At 44.7% G+C, this 21,220-nt stretch overlaps 1 protein-coding gene across 1 annotated transcript in view; it reads left to right on the top strand.

The window, feature by feature from the left end:
- TELO2 (telomere maintenance 2) overlaps nucleotides 1–2,165 on the top strand; it is a 659,928-nt gene extending 657,763 nt beyond the window's left edge. Inside the window, exon 21 of the mRNA XM_078662940.1 lies at nucleotides 1,577–2,165. Coding sequence (XP_078519066.1) covers nucleotides 1,577–1,683 — 107 coding nt within the window. The 3' untranslated portion in view covers nucleotides 1,684–2,165. The remainder of the gene's footprint in view (nucleotides 1–1,576) is intronic.
- Nucleotides 2,166–21,220: the final 19,055 nt, after the last annotated feature.

Here is a 21,220-nt window from a genome sequence, read left to right as displayed (position 1 = left end):
CATTATATGTTATTTGTTAGATCGACAATGTTCCAATTTAGCGTACACGTCCATCTAGCTGCAATAGCTGCATACCTCCAGAATAGACAACATCTATATCTTTTTAGTGTGCTCATTATCCAAGCCTTTATGGAGGGACTCAAAAGAGTCATTCCCCCGAAACGTCCACCTGCTCCAGTGTGGAATCTCAACATTGTTCTTATGAGACTAATGGCTCCACCCTTTGAACCATTGCACAAATGTGAACTGCAATTTCTCACATGGAAAGTTGCTTTCCTCGTTGCTATCACATCACTCAGAAGAGTGCGTGAGCTTCAGGCATTAACTATAGAAGAACCCTTTTTACAAATGCACCAAAATAAAGTGGTTCTTCGGACTAATCCTAAATTCCTTCCCAAAGGCATTTCTGCTTTTCATATCAATCAATCTGTTGAGTTAGCTGTGTTCTTCCCTCAGCCAGATTCAGTGGCAGAACGTGCCCTACACACATTAGATGTGAAGACAGCATTGCTTTATTACATAGAAGGGACAAAACCATTCCGTAACACAAATCAACTATTTGTTGCTTTTTGCTCCTCAACACAAATGTAATCCCATATCAAATTCAGGTATTGCAAGGTGGATAGTCAAGTGCATTTAAATATGCTTTGCAAAAGCAAAACAAGCGTTAACAGTTCCCCCTAGAGCACACTCTGCACGCAAACTGGGGGCTTCTATGGCATTCTTAGGAAATATACGCATAGATGACATATGCAAAGCTGCAACATGGTCTACACCTCACACATTCACATAACACTATTGTGTAGATGGCTTAGCAAGACAACAAGCTAGAGTGGGCCAGGCAGTTTTAGGTACACTATTTCAGACTACTGCAACATATACAGGTTAGCCACTGCTTTGGGAGATAACTGCTATGTAGACTATGCACAGCATATGATCTACAGCTCATATGCCTCGAACGGAAAAAACTACTTACCCAGTATGCATCTGTTCTTGGCACATAGAGCTGTAGAGTCATATGCTCCCACCCGTCTCCCGGGTACCGAGACCTGTTGTAGTAACATCTTACTTAGATACGTGCATTCATGGACATCTTTTACTACTCTTACTAACTCCATTATCACCCGCTGTGGGAAAACAATTTAACAGTGAAGTTGATGCCCATGCGCACTATCACCGAAAGGGGGAGTCAAGTACCTCGTGATTGGAAAAGACTTCTTCGAAGAAAAACAAAGTGCAAACATCCGGACCCAACACTAGATGGCGACCTATGCAAAGCTCTATATGCCAAGAACAGATGCATACTGGGTAAGTAGCATTTTCCTTATAGAGACCATATGGTCCTCCCTGGCTCGGAAGTTGAGTGACTCTAAGAATTATGCGTTTTTTTTATAGAAGATGTAATGGGTTTTGTGAACAGGTGTAAGTATCTCAGATGGATAGATGAGTTATGTTATTGTGCATTTCAGTGAGATAATGTGACAATATTTCCTTTTGTATTTGGGCAGTAGAAGATACACAATGTATTCCTCATTTTCTCTCTTCCCACTAATCCTGTGACCTTATTTCCCCACAGATGTGGCAGAGAAGGACACAGATGCTGACTGCAGACAACTGGCCCTGCAGAGCCTCTTGTTATTGGAAAACCTGAAACATGGGCTAAAGGCTGGCAATCCAGAGTGAGGGAGGACTAAATGCACTATCCCACCAATGCAAGGGTAGCTGCAATCCATCTTTTATGGTGGGCACGCTCTGGTGGAGAATGTCCGCTCCCAACATCAATTTCACAATACAGTTGGGGTCTGTCTATTAATACCACTGCCAACTTTGAGTATCCAGCAGAGATAAGAGCATAAACTATTTGTGGGCAGCACAAGCAGACAAGAAACTAGCCATGTCAGAGGTCCTGAATACGCCTTCATCTATGCCAGACTTTCTGCTCCATATGGGCAGAATGTATTTTGCTTCCTTTCATGTGTATAATGAACTACAGATTACCCATCTCCTGAAATAACCCATGCAGTAGAGTTTTGTGTGGAGTCAACTCTGTCATTTGCCTACTTCCCACTGAATATCTATTGAGAGTGGAATATAAAAGACTGATGGAATCAGTTTTCCGTGATGCTGAAAAAGAATGTAAAATAAAGACGTATTTCATTGTTTTATTTTTATGAACTTGATCTTGCACAACATTTAGGGAAAAGGGAGTGCATACAGCCAAATTTGAGTTTTCCTTGTCAAAGAGAATGTCTTCGTGGTTAGCAGTAGAATTGCAGAGTCCATGTGGTTCTGGAGAGAACCTTGCACCACATACAAGTAGGTCATGCAGATTACATCATATCTGTCTGGGGAGTTTGATGGATGTACACAATGGTGAAAGCAGCATGCCTCCTTTTACACGACTAGCATCTGCACAAGTCAGGTTGAATTCCAATGATTTTTTTTTTTTGTAAATATGTTTTTATTGCAGGAAACAAATATAATCACATAATTGGCACCTGGTAGATGGTTCATATCAAAGTCTGCGGTATTTGGCAAAAATATCTATACACGGCCGTTTAGCCCACAACCCGGGGGTCGGGCGGCATGTGCCTCTCGTTTTCAGTAAATAGCCCCATGTTTTGGCAGTGTAAAACAGGTGAAAAAGAATAGGTCTCTTCTGCTTTTCTAAACAACCCAAACAAAAACACCCTCCCTTCCCTAAACAGTCCTACCCCCCCAGAGAAGTGAATCTCCAGTCTTGATGGTATAGTACTCTGATGCTTGACGGAAGCGATTGGCGCTCCCCTTTCCTCTTTCCACCTCCCCCCTCCCCACTCGTCATCGGCAATATAGTATACGGTCTAATAGAGTGTTATAAGAGACTTCGTCCTTCTTATTGGGAATATCTCACCAGTAGTATGCTTTTGGGGCCTAGGCAGTTCCTCATCAGCACTATCAGAGTCAGTATGTGTGTTATGGTCGCGCAGGGCCTGCACCAATGTCTCCCAGGCTTGCGCTGCCTCCAGTGCTCGCTCATCCCGTCGTCGCTTCGCCTGCTGGTATCTCAACGTGCTCTCACTCCCTGCCCACTTGAGAAGTTCATTGCGCCATTTAGCGCCTGTGTTGAATTCCAATGATGTGCAGGTAGGTATCATGCCCTACACAGAATGTCATTGGGTCCCTCTAAATACCTTCTGAACACAACACATCAATATTTCCCCTACATACTGCAGGTATCAAAAACTTGGGTTTGAAGCAGAATGTAACAGGCCTCTTCCACCACCAACCATTAAAGCTACCAGCCTTCCCTTTTCTTGTCCACCACAACCAATCCAGCTGCTGAGTCCACAGGGCATTAGATCTCATCTTATTCTCAAAAAGGCTGCTGCCTCTTGCACCAGGTACCCACTTTGTCAACGCCTCTGATGCAGTCCCTCCCACTGGAAGCTGTTGAATATGCCAAGTATAATTAGGGGCAAGCATTGTGATGACTTTCCCAAGAACTTTGATGTATAGTACCGTGTTGCACAAGATGCCTTAAAACATTTTACTGTCATTGACACAGGTAAGTGTTTTTCTCATTTGAAGAGCTCTTTTGGTATATCCACGGTTGCGAGGGTTGCACAGTAGACAAAAATATTGCGTCTGCAGACTAGGATATGGTGTCATTAAAGTTCTTTACTTTGCACAGTTAAGATATCAATAATTTCATATTGACAAGCAGAGGTATTAAACCAGGATGCTCAAAGATGTACTTTATCATTATGAGTAGGGAAATGTTGAAAATGGTCACTATAGTAAAGGTTATTCTCTGTCTGTTTTCTTCTAAACTCTAACTGAACTGCGGGGGATTTCTTTCACTTCTGTGCCCAGTCATCTTTGTATCCCTTTCGACATAAAGAACAAGTACTTACCTTAAGTAATGCCTTATCTGTCAGAGACTCAATCTAGTCTCAGATTCCTTACCTTAGAATATTCCCCAGGTGTCAGACTGGAACTGGACATTTACGAGCAGTACCTCTTTATGCCAATAGGAGGCGTTGATTAATGCTGTGCCTAATGTGATATGTGCTGTGCCTATATCGGCACCACCCCAGCACGCTAACATCAGTTTCTTTTATGACATTTTCATGCCAGAAGCATGGCACCACATAGAGAACCAATGAACCAGTGTGCAGACACTAAAGATCTACAGTCTCTACCAAATAAGGAGGTGCCAAAGGTAAGAAGCGTGTTCATCTGACAGAGACATCCTGCCGCAGATTCCTTACCTTAAAATAGATACCCAAGCAATACATTCCCAGAGGCGGGCCTGTGAATAGATTAAACCAGGAATTCCTGGAGAACCAAATGGGCAAAGTACCCATAGCGACAGACCTGACTGTCCAGGCAGTTGTGTTTGGTAAATGTGCACAGAGATGCCCATGTAGCAGCCTGACATCCAAGACTGGGACTCCGGGGCTAACGTAGCAGTCACTGCCTCGGCTCTCATGGAATGAGCCCACAAACTCTCAGGGGGTTTCCTTTTTGGCCAATGCTTAGCAAATCTTTATATAGAGAACAATCCATCTGGTGATGGTCTATTTCTGTACTGCTTTTCCATTTTTTGCTCCGGTGAACACAATGAAGAGTTTTTTTGGTGCAATCATTGTAGAACAACAATGCTCTTTTGCCAATATAGAAAGGCGTCACCACCTTAGGTAGGAAATAGGCACAAGTAGAACAAGCATCAGGGGTTGTACAAGGCAACTGGCATCCTGAAGGTGACTCACGGCCCAGGACACAACAGGCCAGGTAGAGGAGGTCCATCAGCGCTTTCAGTAGTCCCAATCTGTGGGTGTGAGGCGCAGCATCTGCAGGGGACTAAAAGTCCCAGGACACATTAGGGCCAGGTAGAGGAGGCCCATCAACTCTTTCAGTAGTCCCGCTCTGTGGATGTGAAGAGTGGCATCCGCAGGGTACTCGAAGTGTGGTAGTGAGCCCCAGCAAGGCCTACCAGTGCTAGGGGTTCTCCCTTCCCTGCACAGAGTCCTCAGACCAATAGAAAGAAGTTGGCACAGAAGCTGGAATAGAAAATACAGAGTTTATTAAACCTCATGAGGTGGAACTACATTCACACAGCACCCTTCGGTAATGTATGAAGTAGCACACTGAATAGAAGGAGCTTGGTCCTTTTATACCCACACAGGGGCTCAAATGAAGGCGTACAAGTACAGAATGCTGGTTCCATGTACATATAAGGTCATACAGAAAGTGTACTGGCAACAAGTGGGAGGGGCTAACAGTTAGCTAATTCTGGTGGACACATCCTAACAGTTACAGACTATAACAGCTGCAAGCTCAACTGAGCATGTGCGAAGGTGGAAGATGCTAAATATATCTCGTCTCTAGGCAGATTTCAAGGTCAGTTAACAGAAAGGTAGGACAGAGCACATGGCAAGCCCATGGCAAACAAAATGGCTGCCAGAAATACAAGATGGATTCCGCAAAACGGACAAGATAGTCTCTAAATACAAGATGTCTTCTACTAATGCTTAACCTAATCACTGCTAAATTACAACAGAAGTCCCAGGACAGATCGGGCCAGGTAGAGGAGGCCCATCAGTGCACAAGCTGTGTCCCATAAAGTGCTTTCAGCAGTCCCGCTGTGCGGCTGCGCCCGGACCAAGGACGAGCCCGTAGAGCACCCATCCTCAAACGTAGGAGACTGTGCTGGGCCACCACCCTAACGTCTGCTCCTGAGCCCCTCGGACAAGTGAACTGTTCAAGCTGTGCCTTAGGTGACTTGTGAGTAGCTGTTCAATCTTTCTCTGGCTCTTGTTGGTGTGTTATTGACACCTGCCCCTTCTTGCCATATCAGCCCTGCACATTTGTTTAATCTACGGGGGTTAAGACAGGTCCTCTGTTTGACCTTTGATTTAGTAATTCCTCTCTCTGCCACATAACTGTCAGTGTTTGACTTGTCTCCCCCTTGCCCTAGAGACTTAGGCCGAATGACGAACCTTGACTTGCCTCTTTCTATTCCTGCTCATGTTAACCATCTGATAATGGGAACGATAAACCTTCCCTACTCCTCAGTTAAATCGAAATCCTCTAGGCAGCACATAAACCATCTGTTAACTGTGCACTTCCATCACAAACTATTAACTGGGGCCATGGATGACATCGAAAAAGAAATCTCCAGTGTCAAGAGGTGACTGTCCATGTGCAGTCAAGGGCAGTCAGCTAATCCATTACTTGACTGCACATGTGATGACCCCATTATATCCCATCGGGCTGCTGTTTCAAACAGGACATCCGCTTGGGTACCATCCACAAATATAAAGTCATCTCATACTTCCCCACCTGACACCAGGCTACTACCACCTTCAAAACGGATGAGTATGCCAGGGCCCTCAGAATGTGCAACTAAGAGCACCCACCCAAGCTGGGATTTGCCACCACGCAAACCAAATGCACTTGAAAGATCTTGTAGACTAACTCATAACAAGACTAGAGCAACAATCCCTAGTTCACCAACGAGAGAACCTAAAAGTTTGTGTTTTATATTTCAAGCCTTCGAATCTATGGTCAAGGCCTCCTTGGACTTCATTGTCACCAGTTTAACACAGATTGAAAGTATTACCTATAGCTGCTTGAAGCTGCTGAAATCCTATGCTTTCTCTAATATTACACCACGTTTGTCCAGTTCTAGAGTGGCTCCTTTTGTGGCACCATCTGTTCCTCCTCAACCCACAGTTGCTTGTCCCATTATGCATTTAAATGCCGGGCCTTGCAGCACACAATCGATAACATCGGTGGTGGCACTATACCCTCTACTGTGGACACAGATTATCAAAACCCTTCCACTTCTGGCAACTCGTCTCAACCCCCTGGCTTCGCCATTTTACAGTGACGTAGTGGGACACCGCAGGGAACGGCGGAAAGAACTAAAATCACGTTGGACCTAGCCGCACCATATGTTGTAATTTTGGCTAATGTACCCACCTTACTTGGTTTTGTATCCGATTCCTGGGAAGCATTGCGAAAAAAGTCCCTAGATTAGCTGAGTAATAAGACCGGCCTTACAGGGGTACTGTTGAACAAGTTACTTACCTTCAGTAACTATATATCTGAAAGAGACAATTAGTTATAGATTCTTTACCTTAGACTAGATACCCCAGCAATACCAACCCTCCCGGAGGTGGGTCTGCGAACTAAGTTCACACCAGAAAATGCTGGAGAACTGATTGGCCAAAGAAGCCGTCCCTCCGGATCTGACTATCCAGGCAGTAGTGCTTAGTGAACGTGTGCAGAGATACCTTTGTGCTGCCTGGCAGATATCGCTGAGGGGGACTCCACGTCCCAAAGCGGGAGTGGCTGTCATCGCTCTGGTCCTGTGGGCATGTAGTCCCACCGGAGGTTCCTTTTTCGCCAAGGAATAGCAAATCTTTATGCAAAGAACGACCCATCAAGAGATAGGTTTGTTTTTGCACGGCCTGACCTTTCTTCACACCCTCATAGCCCAGAAGAAGAGTTGATCAGCCACCTGGAATTGTTGTGTGCGATCAAGATAAAACGATAACGCACGTTTTGGATCCAGACAGTGGAGTCTCTCCTCCTCCTTAGACGGATTCGGGGGCAGAAAGAAGGTGGGCAAAGTGATGGTCTGACCTATGTGGAACGAGGTAACCACATTGGGAGAAAAAAAAGGGCGTTTGCAGAGCACAACCTTGTCCGGATAGACTGCAAGGAAAGGAGGTTTAGATGAAAGCGCTTGGAGCTCACTAACCCTGCGTGCAGAGGTGAGGGCAACTAGGAAGGCAGTTTGAAGAGTGAGGAGCCTGAGAGCCAGGATAGGATAGCTATCTAGTTATGGTTGCTCAATGCAATAAATCATGCGATGCTGCGACCGCGCAGAGTGCGCAAGCCGTTGGTGCGCCAGAGGCAAGCCCGTCGGCGCCCAGCGCCTGAACCCCTACCCGTTTCACGCCGCAAAGTTACACACATGAAGTATTTCTGAGCCTGAACACTGGTGAGTGCCCAAATCCTACTCTACTGATTGACCGCGGTATCAATGGCTCCACTATAGCCTGGTGGCTCGGTACATGGTGAGTAAAAATATAAGTGAGAGGGAAAACGGACACTGCACCCATGCTCTGTGGGGTTCTTTAAGTCCTTTAACAGACCAGGTCCCAGACGTTGATGTTACTCACACAGCTCCCTGTGTTTCGCAGTGTCCTACTACTGACCCAATCAGGTGTATTTTATTAAACAGACGATCGATGAATAAACATAGATACGAACTAGAATGTATGTTACAACTTACAAACTCTGACCTCGAGTCTTCTTAACAGAGACCTGGACAAATAATGCTTCTGAACCTGATTGGAATGTGGCTTTACCCGCAGGATACCAGGTAGCCTGTGTGGACAGGGTGGGGAAAAAAAGGGGGGATAGCTATAATGTAAAGGTCCCAGTACACAGTAAGGATTTAACCCACACCATCAGTGGAAGCTGAGGCAGTGACCTTTAGCATTAAGTATAATAACACTATGTCCTTCCCGGGGATCCTTATCTATAGGCCCCCAGGGGTACGGACCTCCTTTAATCATACACTTCCGACTTTTCTGGAGTCATGTCTAGATACCCGGGCGTTTAAAATTTGGGTGATTTTAATTTCTACCTAGAAGCAAATAACGATCCCGAAACTGCTACACTGGTGAACAATCTTGCAGGATTTGGACTGAATCAGATAGTAGCAGAGCCCACACATGCAGCACGTCACACTCTTCTTGATGGTATATTCACTAATAACCAGGACATAGAATTGATAAAAGTGATGCCTCTGCCGTAGACCGATCATAATGCAATACACTTTAACATAGTAAATCACACTATCAGCAAAAATCATCGTAATATACCGCCCATGGTCAAATCCCTCCAGTAGAAATTCATCCAAAAAAGTGAATTGGTAGCAATCCTAGCGGACCCCCACTCCCCCCCCCTCTCCCAACATTATGTTGGATTCTAATTTGGCGGCAATAAAATTTCACAACTGGATTAGGCCTTCAATAGATCGGCTGTTGAAGTAGTGGGATCAACAGCCACAACCTACTTCTGGCAGAGGGACACGCTCAATGGCTCCCTTCTCCAAGAGAGTCACAACTTCCTGTTGGAGAAGGGTCGAGTGATCTCTGACATGTGGCGGAATGCTGGTGGCATGGATGGAGGGGCAGTCTCAAAGGGGAGGGAGTAGTCCCTTCGGACTATTTGCAAAACCCACCTGTCTGATATGATGGTGGACCAGTGGGGAGGTGATGGCGAATCCAGCCGCCCACTGGTCATTGGTGGCCCTGAAGGTTTTGACTAGGAGGGTTTGGAGGCTGCTGCAGAGGGGGTGATGTTGGACTGGCCCGTCCTCTGGCCCCCTGACCCACGTCGCTGGGTCCCACGTCCCCGGCCGTGCATAGGCTGGTTAGTTTTTGCCAGCCTGTGACTCTGGTTAGCCCGTGGTGGGGCACCCCTTCCGTAGTCACGAAAGAGGTGAAAAGCAGACTACAAAGGGCGTGACGACACCGCGAGGCCCAAGGACCTGGCCGTAGCCTTAGAGTCCTTAAAGCGCTCTATCGCGTTGTCTGCCTTGTCACCAAACAGGCGACGCCCATCAAAAGAAATGCCCAAAAGTTTCAATTGGACATCCCCCAAAGAGCCAGACGTCCTCAGCTAGGTGTAGCGTCTGAGTGCTACTGACGTGGAAACCATCCTGCATAGTGAGTCGGCGGTGTCCAGACCACACCTAGAGGTGTACTTTGCTGCGTCTCAACCGTCTGTAACAGCACGGATGAGTACAGCCTGGGCCTGCTACGGGCATTGTGGCAACACTTGCACAACCGTGTCCCACACCGAGTGCTGATACCGGCACAAGAGACATTCCGTGTTCACCGACCGCAGTCCTAAGGTTTTCTTTCCAAGGTGCTCTAGCTTCTTGGATTCCCTATATGGGGAGCAGTAGGAAACGCGCTACCTTTGGAGGAAGAGGCTTGGACAACCAAGCCCTCGGGGTTAGGGTGTTAGGAGAGGTAAAGTGGGGTACCCGGAGCCGGGCGGTGGCGTCGGGCGATGCTCCTATCTCAGGAGCCCATGTGTTGGGCTTGGACCAGGAACCCAAAAGGACATCAGTGAGGGCTTCATTAAATGGCAGCAAGGTCTCTGAAGAGACTGCAGCTGGTTGAAGCACCTCAGGCAGGAGGTTAGTCCTGACTGCCACTGTAGGAAGCTCAAGGCCTCAGCCGCCCTACGCAACACCACTGTGTATGATGCTCCCTCCTCCATAGCCAGAGATGGGGGGGTAAAACATGCCAAGGTCTTGTGATGTGTCCAGCCCACTGGCATCACACAGTTCCTCTCTCCAGTCCAGATCTTCCAACTGGTCAGGTAAAGGGTCACCAGACCCCTCCCAGTCCTCCTCATCATTATCCACTGGCGAAAGGGAACGCCAGGGTAGAACATAGGTACAAAAACACCCTCCGGCTCTGAGACTGGTGTTGGTCGACTTCGGTCCAGCAACGCATTCGGATCGAGTGGGAGGTCGGGGTCGATGCTGGATGGAGACACAACCGGCATCAGAGTCGTCGGCAGGCGAATCAGCATCTGGGAAGGACCAGTGAGGTCGACCCGCTCCTATCCGGATCCAGGCCTGGATTCAAGGGGAACTTGTAGCATCAGGGCGGAGCCGCCGGTGCCGAAGGCCTAGGTCCCCCGACCGAATTCGCTGGGCCTGAAGGCGCGCCGGTGGGTTTGGGCTGTTCAAAGATGGCATGCATCGCTTCCTAAAACTGACGAAGCTGGGCAGGAGTCGCTCCGGCTCCCGGAAAGGGAGGAAAGCGCAGAGTCGACCCAGCAGGCTCCGCAGGAGATCGAAGACCCTCCGCATCCCACGTCGCTGCGGCCGACGGACTGGGAGAAGGCGAAGAGCGAGAATGCTTTTTCCCCTTCTTCTTGTGCTTCGACTTACCCGACGAGTGCGAAGACCGAGGACGACTGATGGTGTTGGCTTCTCGACCAGCACCTCAAGCGGCACGGAGTCGACTGCCGGGCTACCTTGGGCTTTCGGAACCGCTCCCGCTAACGTCGAAAAAGTTTGGTCAAAAAGGGGCAAGCTACTCTCCGGATCGGCGCTGGTGCTGAAAAAGAAAGAACCGATGTCAGCACGCATGGGCCGTGTCTAAGTAGATACCGCAATGTCATCCCGGCGACCACGATATCGACGACAGACGCGCAGGGGTACTGGTAAGAAAAATAATTCTCCGGATCTAGTCTGACGCCTTGGGGTAATTCTAAGGTAAGGAATCTATAACTAATTGTCTCTTTCAGATTAGAATAGAACTAGTTTTCAAACCATGCCACCTCACAAAATATCAGTACTTCTGCTAGGCTTCTTTTATCATCCTCACCCCTCCACTGGCTCACATACCCAATACTGGTACGTTAAATCATCCCTTTCCCTCAGTTATCACATTCCCTCATTTTTCTGCAATTCCAACTCACAATCTTTATTAAAGATTCGCATTATTAGAAGGGGTAGACTGACTCGGCTTAGAGTAACATGAGGTAGCTATTGCCAGACATGACGATGCCCCACAGTATGGAGGGTGCTTATCACTCCCCTCAATAACAGCAGGAGAATTTGGTGACAGCATTAGTTTCTTCCCTGTTTCCATTGATTATAATCCGTTTAACCTCCCAGGCAAGGTTGGCAATGCTGTGAATGTGGGCCTCCTAAGGTGTTCCCTGATAGGCTGTGCCTCCATATCCCGTGGCCATGGAGCGAATGAGGGAGGACGCGTGAGCTACGAGTTCCACGCTGGCCCTGATAATTATCCTCGATCGGGACATTGAACTGAAGCCCTGAGCACCTGGAAGGACAGCAGCGGGAGGCTGGCGGCCCCCACGGCGGTCTTGGGGACTGTAGGCGCTCCAGAGCCCGGAGAATCGCCGAAACAAGCTGGATGCCCATCGGATGCCTAAGATGGCGATGTAGTGCAGCGGTGAGCTGAGTGGAAGTGCTGCGGAGCTGCGATGAGTGTTGAGTGGACTCATGAGAGAAAGCGGGAACCGATCATCGGGACGAGACGCAGCGCTGCGGTTGTGGAGTCGCCTGGGGAGCGCAGAGGGTCGAGACCGTCTTTGGCTGGGGACTTGCAGTGCTGGCCTGACAGAGAGAGATGGAATAAAGATGGCGGTGAGGGCGTAGGTGTGAGCCCAGAAGCGGAACGGACACCCGGCCAGCAGGGAAGTCTGGCGCGACTGCAGGGGAAGTCTGGCACCACCTGCGGACACCTGGACTGGCGCCGCCGTGGGGGAGAGGGTTGGTGATCCCTGGGGGCCTGGGGCGGTCCTCTGCCACTGCGGTGCTGAGACTTCTGTGGTGCAGTACGATTGAGGGCAAGAGCCATGGGAACAGCTCTCACAGGGAGCTGACAACGGAGTAGGCCCTGGAAAGGAGCAGAAAACAAAACAAGTGCCAATACTGCTCAATGCTTTTCTCTGATTCAACTTAAGATGAGTTCCTTGTCCTCATCCTAATGGACCACTCTCTCAGTCCTGAAATGTATCACAAGCAATGTTTATTTTTTACAAAAGTTTTTGCAATTTAATTATTTCTTTTTATGTCTTTTTACATCAAACTCTGACGTTTTTTCCAACTACTTACTAGCTGCAATTAAAGGAGTGGAAAGCTCCTATTCTTAAAACCATGTCTGAATATGTACAAGGGGTGTTGAAAGGCACGTGCGGAGGGTGCAGGGGAGACTTACACAACTCACTTAGAACTCATTCATCAAAAAACATCTCCATTTTAAATAAAGGATTTCAGGAGGCGTTTCTCGGCAAAAATGAGTTTGAATACTTACAGAACAAACACCCGCGAACGCCACTGTTTTATGTACTCCCAAAAGAACATAAAAATGAAAAATCACCGCCAGGCAGACCGATCATTTCGGGGTGCGAATCACTTTTCGAGCCCATATCAAAATTTATCGATTTTTTCCTCAAACCTTTCATGTCACAAGTCAAATCCTTCCTCCTAGACACAACGGACTTCATAAACAAGCTTCAAACATTACCATTTACTGAAAATCAAGATCTACTTGTCAGTATGGATGTTACTTCGGTATATACGCAAATTCCACAAGATCAGGCCCTTGAGGTGCTGGAATTTAATCTAGAGCAGTGAGAACGACCAATGAAAGTACCTACTAAATTCATTTTGGAGCTAGCCCAAATGGCACTTAAAAAGATTTTTTTTAAATTCAAAGATGACTACTTTTTTCAAATAAAGGGAGTGGCGATGGGCTGCCCCTTTGCTCCTGAGCTCGCTGTGCTGTTTATGAGCCAATATGAAGAAACTTTTGTTTACAAAAACAACCCGTTCAAACAGTGGATAGGCGGATGGATCCGTTTCATCGATGACGTGTTCTTCACCTGGACAGACAATGAGGAAAATCTTATGGCCTTCTATGATTGGCTAAATAACCGGACAAGAGATATAAAATTCAGCATACAGTCTTCAAAAACTAGACTCACTTTTTTGGATGTAGAAGTCTACTGCTCCAATGGGGAATTGGTGACCACCTTGTATAAGAAAAAATCAGATAGGAACAAAGCTCTCCATTTTTCGAGCAATCATCCTAGAAGCTTAAAACAGAATCTCCCGATGGGTCAATTTCTTCGTATTAGAAGGAATTGCACGCTCAAGGATGAATATATGCAACATGCAAACTTGCTGAAAGAAAGACTACTGGATCGAGGTTACCCGTCTAGACTGCTGAAACAAGCCATCAAAAGAGCTTGGTGGACCCCGAGAGAAGATCTCCTTAAAAGAAAAGAACGTAAAAAACAGACTTGGATCGTTTGTGTATCAACGTATTGCCCCTCTTCGAATTGGCTCAAAAAAACTATACATCAAAATTGGCATTTATTGAAAGAACTTGACCCACAGCTCAACCAAGAACCACTCTTTGCCTTTAAGAAGGATAAAAGTATTGCCAATCAGATTGTGCGGGCAGAACTACCACCAACACGGAATCCCACATTGAGAGATTACGTTAATTTACCACCAATTAAGGGTCACCATAAGTGGGGAACATGTGTATGCTGCGCATCTACAGTCGAAGGGTCCCTATTCCAGCATGGTGGAATATCCTGGAAACACGACTTCTGTACGAATTGTAAAACCCGCAACGTAATCTATGGAGTTTTTTGCCCATGCAATAAATTGTACATTGGGAAGACTAATCAAGAAGTCCGACAGAGAATCTACCAGCATAAGTCTAGGCTCAAGCGAAAAGTGATTTCAGCACCTCTAGTCCAACACTGGATAGAAAATGCACATAATGACAATGATTTGAGATGGACAGTCATCTCTAAAATTGAACCGGATTCAAGAGGCGGGGATATGGAAGCAAAATTACGGCAGAGGGAAGCCATGTTAATACTAAAATTCAACACCACGACAAGCGGGTTGAATGAAATGTCGGAACTATACAACCTGTGATCCCTCTTTTATTCTTTATCTTGGGGCAAGCGGCGTCAGAATGTACAAACTTTTTACATTTGGCCTCAACTATCCAATTAACATGTCCACACATTGTATGTAAAGAGATTTCTTCATTTAATTCTGTCACCACGGAAAAAACGTTTTATTCCAACCATATTAGATTATATGTTAAAGTCAAACATGAACCGGGATGTCAATGTAATATTTCTTTAATAATTCCAGCCTCACCTCAAGCGGGGCAATCCATAACTACATTTCCCAACATGCTGAGCGACAAGAGCGATTCCCGTCTTTTAGCGCATCAAGATGACTCCTTACCATGGCGCCTGAACTCGCAAGCCGCATTGATTGAAGAAAAACAAGAAGCGAAGGTAAGCGCGCTGTTTTGTCCAAACCCCTTCATAAATGCATATCCATCTACGGCCTGCCATATTGTTTTAAACTGGCCCTTGAGCCATCATAACTAACTTCGGAGCCCATATCGAACGGTTACTCTCTATATATATTCAAAAAAATGATGAGAGAAGCCCAGCAAGCTAACGAGCGAGACGCCACCCACCCCCCCCCCCTTTTTTGACTATTTGCTCGCAAATCGAACTGCATCAACTTACAGGCACGGAGATAATGTACTAAATGATCCGCTCTCGCCTTTTTCCTTAACAGACTTGAATTGAATAATTTACAGTTTGGTTTTCCAACGAATCTGGACATTGGATTACTTTATTTCATCAGACATCTTTTGCACTGGTGGCAAAAAAAGTGAGTAAAAAAACGCCAAATAAAAGCGATCCACAGCCCCATCTACAGTTAGTACGACAAACTAAAAACCTGATATAGCTGTCCCCCCTTTTCTGCCTACAGCTACACCACTGAAAACAACCCTCAATCAAAACCCTCAATCAAGCCCAACAGGTACTTCATGAATGTATGTTGGTCTGAATGTTAAGTTGAGAGTCGCTTAGCTGTTCACCATGATTGAATGTCTCCTCTTGGCTCTTATGTTTTTCAGATTTGTTTCTGTCTTGGTCCTGAAGAGAATCCCAGGAATTTAAGGGATTCGAAACGCGTCGACCTTGTTTTGATAATTGACCGACCTTGTTTTGCTAATTGACCGTAACTTTGTATTGTTCTTGATTCTGTGTTTGCTGATTATTTCAGGTTCTACTTATTAGGCCAATCTTTGTTGTAAATAGCGCAAATGCATTGGATTCATGATGGCCTAAGTTCCTTAATGTGTTCAAAAGAAATCACTAAGAAACTGTCATTAATTTCTTTCATATCCTTAGCTTAAGATTTGACACTAGCTTAGGGTTACTTTATCACACACAACTATCACTACCCGACCCTACATGTTTTTTGGTTTTTGTTCGCATGATGAAACCAAGTTGGTTGTTTGTTTTTTGATGAATGAGTTCTAAGTGAGTTGTGTAAGTCTCCCCTGCACCCTCCGCACGTGCCTTTCAACACCCCTTGTACATATTCACACATGGTTTTAAGAATAGGAGCTTTCCACTCCTTTAATTGCAGCTAGTAAGTAGTTGGAAAACACGTCAGAGTTTGATGTAAAAAGACATAAAAAGAAATAATTAAATTGCAAAAAACTTTTGTAAAAAATAAACATTGTTTGTGATACATTTCAGGACTGAGAGAGTGGTCCATTAGGATGAGGACAAGGAACTCATCTTAAGTTGAATCAGAGAAAAGCATTGAGCAGTATTGGCACTTGTTTTGTTTCCTGTTAACGTGGCGTAGCCTTACTGCGCTTAAGCCAAACCCTTGTTGTTCTTGACTATTGATTGCGGGCACAGGCTCGCGAGGTTTGTCTTTGACGCTTAAGTGCGTTCACATTATTGTGTAGTGACATCTGCGTTGTCACTCACATCATTAATTTTGGTATACACATTAGCAAGTTCACTTTCTCATTTCCCTTTACTGTTTTGTCTGTTTGAACAAATGCAAATTATTAGTCATTGTATGAAACAGGGTAAATGAAGGCAAATCATTTTCGACCATTTTCTGACCAAGTTAGGCACAATCATCTAGCATGTCCGAAGAACAAACCTTCGCATACAGCGAAGATCACATAAAAAAAACTTCTAAGTGATCCTCCTTTGTTCGGCTCGGCTACACTCAGCAGTACCGCACGGACTAATAATGAATCCGAAAAATTAATCCGTTTCAAGAAAAAACAAATACGAACGGATCTACATGGTCACTACCTTATTCAGCATCTCAAAGCAGATACAATTCCATCAGGACTAATAGTGAGAAATATTCCGGTCATCTTCACAAAGGACCCAATTTATAAAAAAGACTACAGCTTCATAGAAACCAAATGTAGCCGAGACCTCATGGTTTTGACCATCGAAACAGCACAACGACTATCAAAAGACCAACTAGAGGAAATTGAAGCACTAGAGGCAGCAATAAAAACAAATCAACTCATTACGGACTCAAAATCTTTACTGGAAAAAGTAGAAAAGGACATACTTGAGTTCAAAGACTATACAGTGAACCAAAAAGAAAATAACTTTGTGAGAGATAAAAAGAACTTCTCTATTAATAAGGCATATCCTTACCTTCAACAGGATTTTTATTCACGACCGGAAGCCAAAAGGTTTCTCCCGGATAATCAGGGCAGATCACGTAATAAATACTTTTTAAGGTTATCAAAAGCAAAAACAGGATTTTCGCAAAAATTATGCAAAAAAAGGGTTTTCGCAAAAAAGTGGACACTTGTAACAAATCTAAACCATTGGATAGATAAATTATGGTATTCTCAAAAACGCAATGTGTAAGATGTTATTGCGGTGTATATTTTTCTTCCGCCCCTACATTGCAGTTGTGGCAGTTATCATCGAATACCATAAAGTGTAAGGTGCCTGCCTCATCCAGAGGCTCCTCTGGTCTAGGTTCGCAGTATCCAGAGATCGGTAAGTGAGGTAAAACATGAAAAAATGGTGACCCCAACAAAATCTTAATTCATTTAAAAATTAGACCAACACCCAAGACTTTAATGGTGGTGAAGATCTACAATTTTTTTTTAAAAAGGTAGGTACTTTTGCTAGATCGAGTAACTGGATCTAGAAGTGTAATATACAAAGAGGTGTCGACATGTTTCAGCCCCCTATGGCTCAACGGAGTCTGTAGGGCTTTCGTCAGGACTAAACAAACAAACATAACACGGATAGTTACTCACACCATTTGTGTAGTTACTGCGATGGCTTACTGGTTCAATTTAATCAGTTGCCAAACGTTCTCTTTTAACCTCGTGTACAGTTACGAGAGGCTTTGTCAGGGGATACCGGCCTAGTTATTGCCACAGAGCCGCGAGGGAGGAGACTGCCGCCGCTTGTGCTGACTCTGCCCCTGGACCTTATAAATACATCACTTTCTCCGATACTTCGTCTTCAGGTGGAAGTGACTCAGATAACAGTAACTATCAACCACCTTTCACAAGACGTGGAGGCTATCATTCAAATTATCCACAGAATTTCCCAACAAATTATCAACAGAGTATTCCCCAACAACAACAACAACAACAATCTTTTTTACCCCGTGGTCAAACAAAAGCCAGAGGAAAAACAAGATTCCAACAGCCATGGGAAATGTCTACGAGGAGACAGAATTACAAAAATTAACGAAATCATCAATTTTCAATCTTTCAACGAAGCTCCTCACTGAAATTGAAATAAGTGTCTTGGAAAAAGGACTTACTTTTGTGCCGTCCAAAGCCACGGACTTTGTAAGACTAAAAACAGAATTTATAGAACTTTGTCGCAAAATAAGGTTAACCACTTTTTTCGCGGATAAAGAGAAGAAGGCTCAAACTGAAACAACAGGACTTAAGAAAAAATCAACTTTCTGCCCACCTGCGTATAAAGTCCCAAAAGAAGTGACAACATTTGAAAAGACCATTTTATCAGCCATTTCCTTTCAAGAAAAGAAAGATAAGGGGTATGCCAAATCAAATTTAACTAAAGCTCAACGAGACGCACTAATTGCTTTGAAAAAAGATGAGAACATAATAGTGAAACAGGCCGATAAAGGCGGATCCATAGTCGTGTGGGGAACCAATGAATACATCACAGAGGTTAATCGACAACTGATTGATCAGGAATGTTACCGTAAAATTGACCATGACCCTACTACAGAACTTCAAAATGAGTTGTTCTCCATTTTAAATAAAGGATTTCAGGAGGGGTTTCTCGGAAAAAATGAGTTTGAATACTTACAGAACAAACACCTGCGAACGCCACTGTTTTATGTACTCCCAAAAGTACATAAAAATGAAAAATCACCGCCAGGAAGACCGATCATTTCGGGGTGCGAATCACTTTTCGAGCCCATATCAAAATTTATCGATTTTTTTCCTCAAACCTTTCATGTCACAAGTCAAATCCTTCCTCCTAGACACAACGGACTTCATAAACAAGCTTCAAACATTACCATTTACTGAAAATCAAGATCTACTTGTCAGTATGGATGTTACTTCGATATATACACAAATTCCACAAGATCAGGCCCTTGAGGTGCTGGAATTTTATCTAGAGCAGAGAGAACGACCAATGAAAGTACCTACTAAATTCATTTTGGAGCTAGCCCAAATGGCACTTAAAAAGATTTTTTTTAATTCAAAGATGACTACTTTTTTCAAATAAAGGGAGTGGCGATGGGCTGCCCCTTTGCTCCTGAGCTCGCTGTGCTGTTTATGAGCCAATATGAAGAAACTTTTGTTTACAAAAACAACCCGTTCAAACAGTGGATAGGCGGATGGATCCGTTTCATCGATGACGTGTTCTTCACCTGGACAGACAATGAGGAAAATCTTATGGCCTTCTATGATTGGCTAAATAACCGGACAAGAGATATAAAATTCAGCATACAGTCTTCAAAAACTAGACTCACTTTTTTGGATGTAGAAGTCTACTGCTCCAATGGGGAATTGGTGACCACCTTGTATAAGAAAAAATCAGATAGGAACAAAGCTCTCCATTTTTCGAGCAATCATCCTAGAAGCTTAAAACAGAATCTCCCGATGGGTCAATTTCTTCGTATTAGAAGGAATTGCACGTTCAAGGATGAATATATGCAACACGCAAACTTGCTGAAAGAAAGACTACTGGATCGAGGTTACCCGTCTAGACTCCTGAAACAAGCCATCAAAAGAGATTGGTGGACCCCGAGAGAAGATCTCCTTAAAAGAAAAGAACGTAAAAAACAGACTCGGATCGTTTGTGTATCAACGTATTGCCCCTCTTCGAATTGGCTCAATAAAACTATACATCAAAATTGGCATTTATTGAAAGAACTTGACCCACAGCTCAACCAAGAACCACTCTTTGCCTTTAAGAAGGATAAAAGTATTGCCAATCAGATTGTGCGGGCAGCTCTACCACCAACACGGAATCCCACATTGAGAGATTACGTTAATTTACCACCAATTAAGGGTCACCATAAGTGGGGAACATGTGTATGCTGCGCATCTACAGTCGAAGGGTCCCTATTCCAGCATGGTGGAATATCCTGGAAACACGACTTCTTTACGAATTGTAAAACCCGCAACGTAATCTATGGAGTTTTTTGCCCATGCAATAAATTGTACATTGGGAAGACTAATCAAGAAGTCCGACAGAGAATCTCCCAGCATAAGTCTAGGCTCAAGCTAAAAGTGATTTCAGCCCCTCTAGTCCAACATTGGATAGAAAATGCACATAAAGACAATGATTTGAGATGGACAGTCATCTCTAAAATTGAACCGGATTCAAGAGGCGGGGATATGGAAGCAAAATTACGGCAGAGGGAAGCCATGTTAATACTAAAATTCAACACCACGACAAGCGGGTTGAATGAAATGTCGGAACTATACAACCTGTGATCCCTCTTTTATTCTTTATCTTGGGCAAGCAGCGTCAGAATGTACAAACTTTTTACATTTGGCCTCAACTATCCAATTAACATGTCCACACATTGTATGTAAAGAGATTTCTTCATTTAATTCTGTCCCAACGGAAAAAACTTTTTATTCCAACCATATTAGATTATATGTTAGAGTCAAACATGAACCGGGATGTCAATGTAATATTTCTTTAATAATTCCAGCCTCACCTCAAGCGGGGCAATCCATAACTACATTTCCCAACATGCTGAGCGACAAGAGCGATTCCCGTCTTTTAGCACATCAAGATGACTCATTACCATGGCGCCTGAACTCGCAAGCCGCATTGATTGAAGAAAAACAAGAAGCGAAGGTAAGTGTGCTGTTTTGTCCAAACCCCTTCATAAATGCATATCCATCTACGGCCTACCATATTGTTTTAAACTGGCCCCTGAGCCATCATAACTAACTTCGGAGCCCATATCGAACGGTTACTCTCTATATATATTTAAAAAAATGATGAGAGAAGCCCAGCAAGCTTACGAGCGAGACGCCACCCACACACCCTCCCCCCCCCTTTTTTGACTATTTGCTCGCAAATCGAACTGCATCAACTTACAGGCACGGCGATAATGTACTAAATCAGATCCGCTCTCGCCTTTTTCCTTAACAGACTTGAATTGAATCATTTACAGTTTGGTTTTCCAACGAATCTGGACATTGGATTACTTTATTTCATCAGACATCTTTTGCACTGGTGGCAAAAAAAGGGAGTAAAAAAACGCCAAATAAAAGAGATCCACAGCCCCATCTACAGTTAG

This window comes from Lissotriton helveticus, chromosome 10, assembly GCF_964261635.1.
Source record: "Lissotriton helveticus chromosome 10, aLisHel1.1, whole genome shotgun sequence".
In the NCBI taxonomy this organism is placed as follows: Eukaryota; Metazoa; Chordata; class Amphibia; order Caudata; family Salamandridae; genus Lissotriton; species Lissotriton helveticus.
This window is presented reverse-complemented; position numbering and strand designations above follow the sequence as displayed.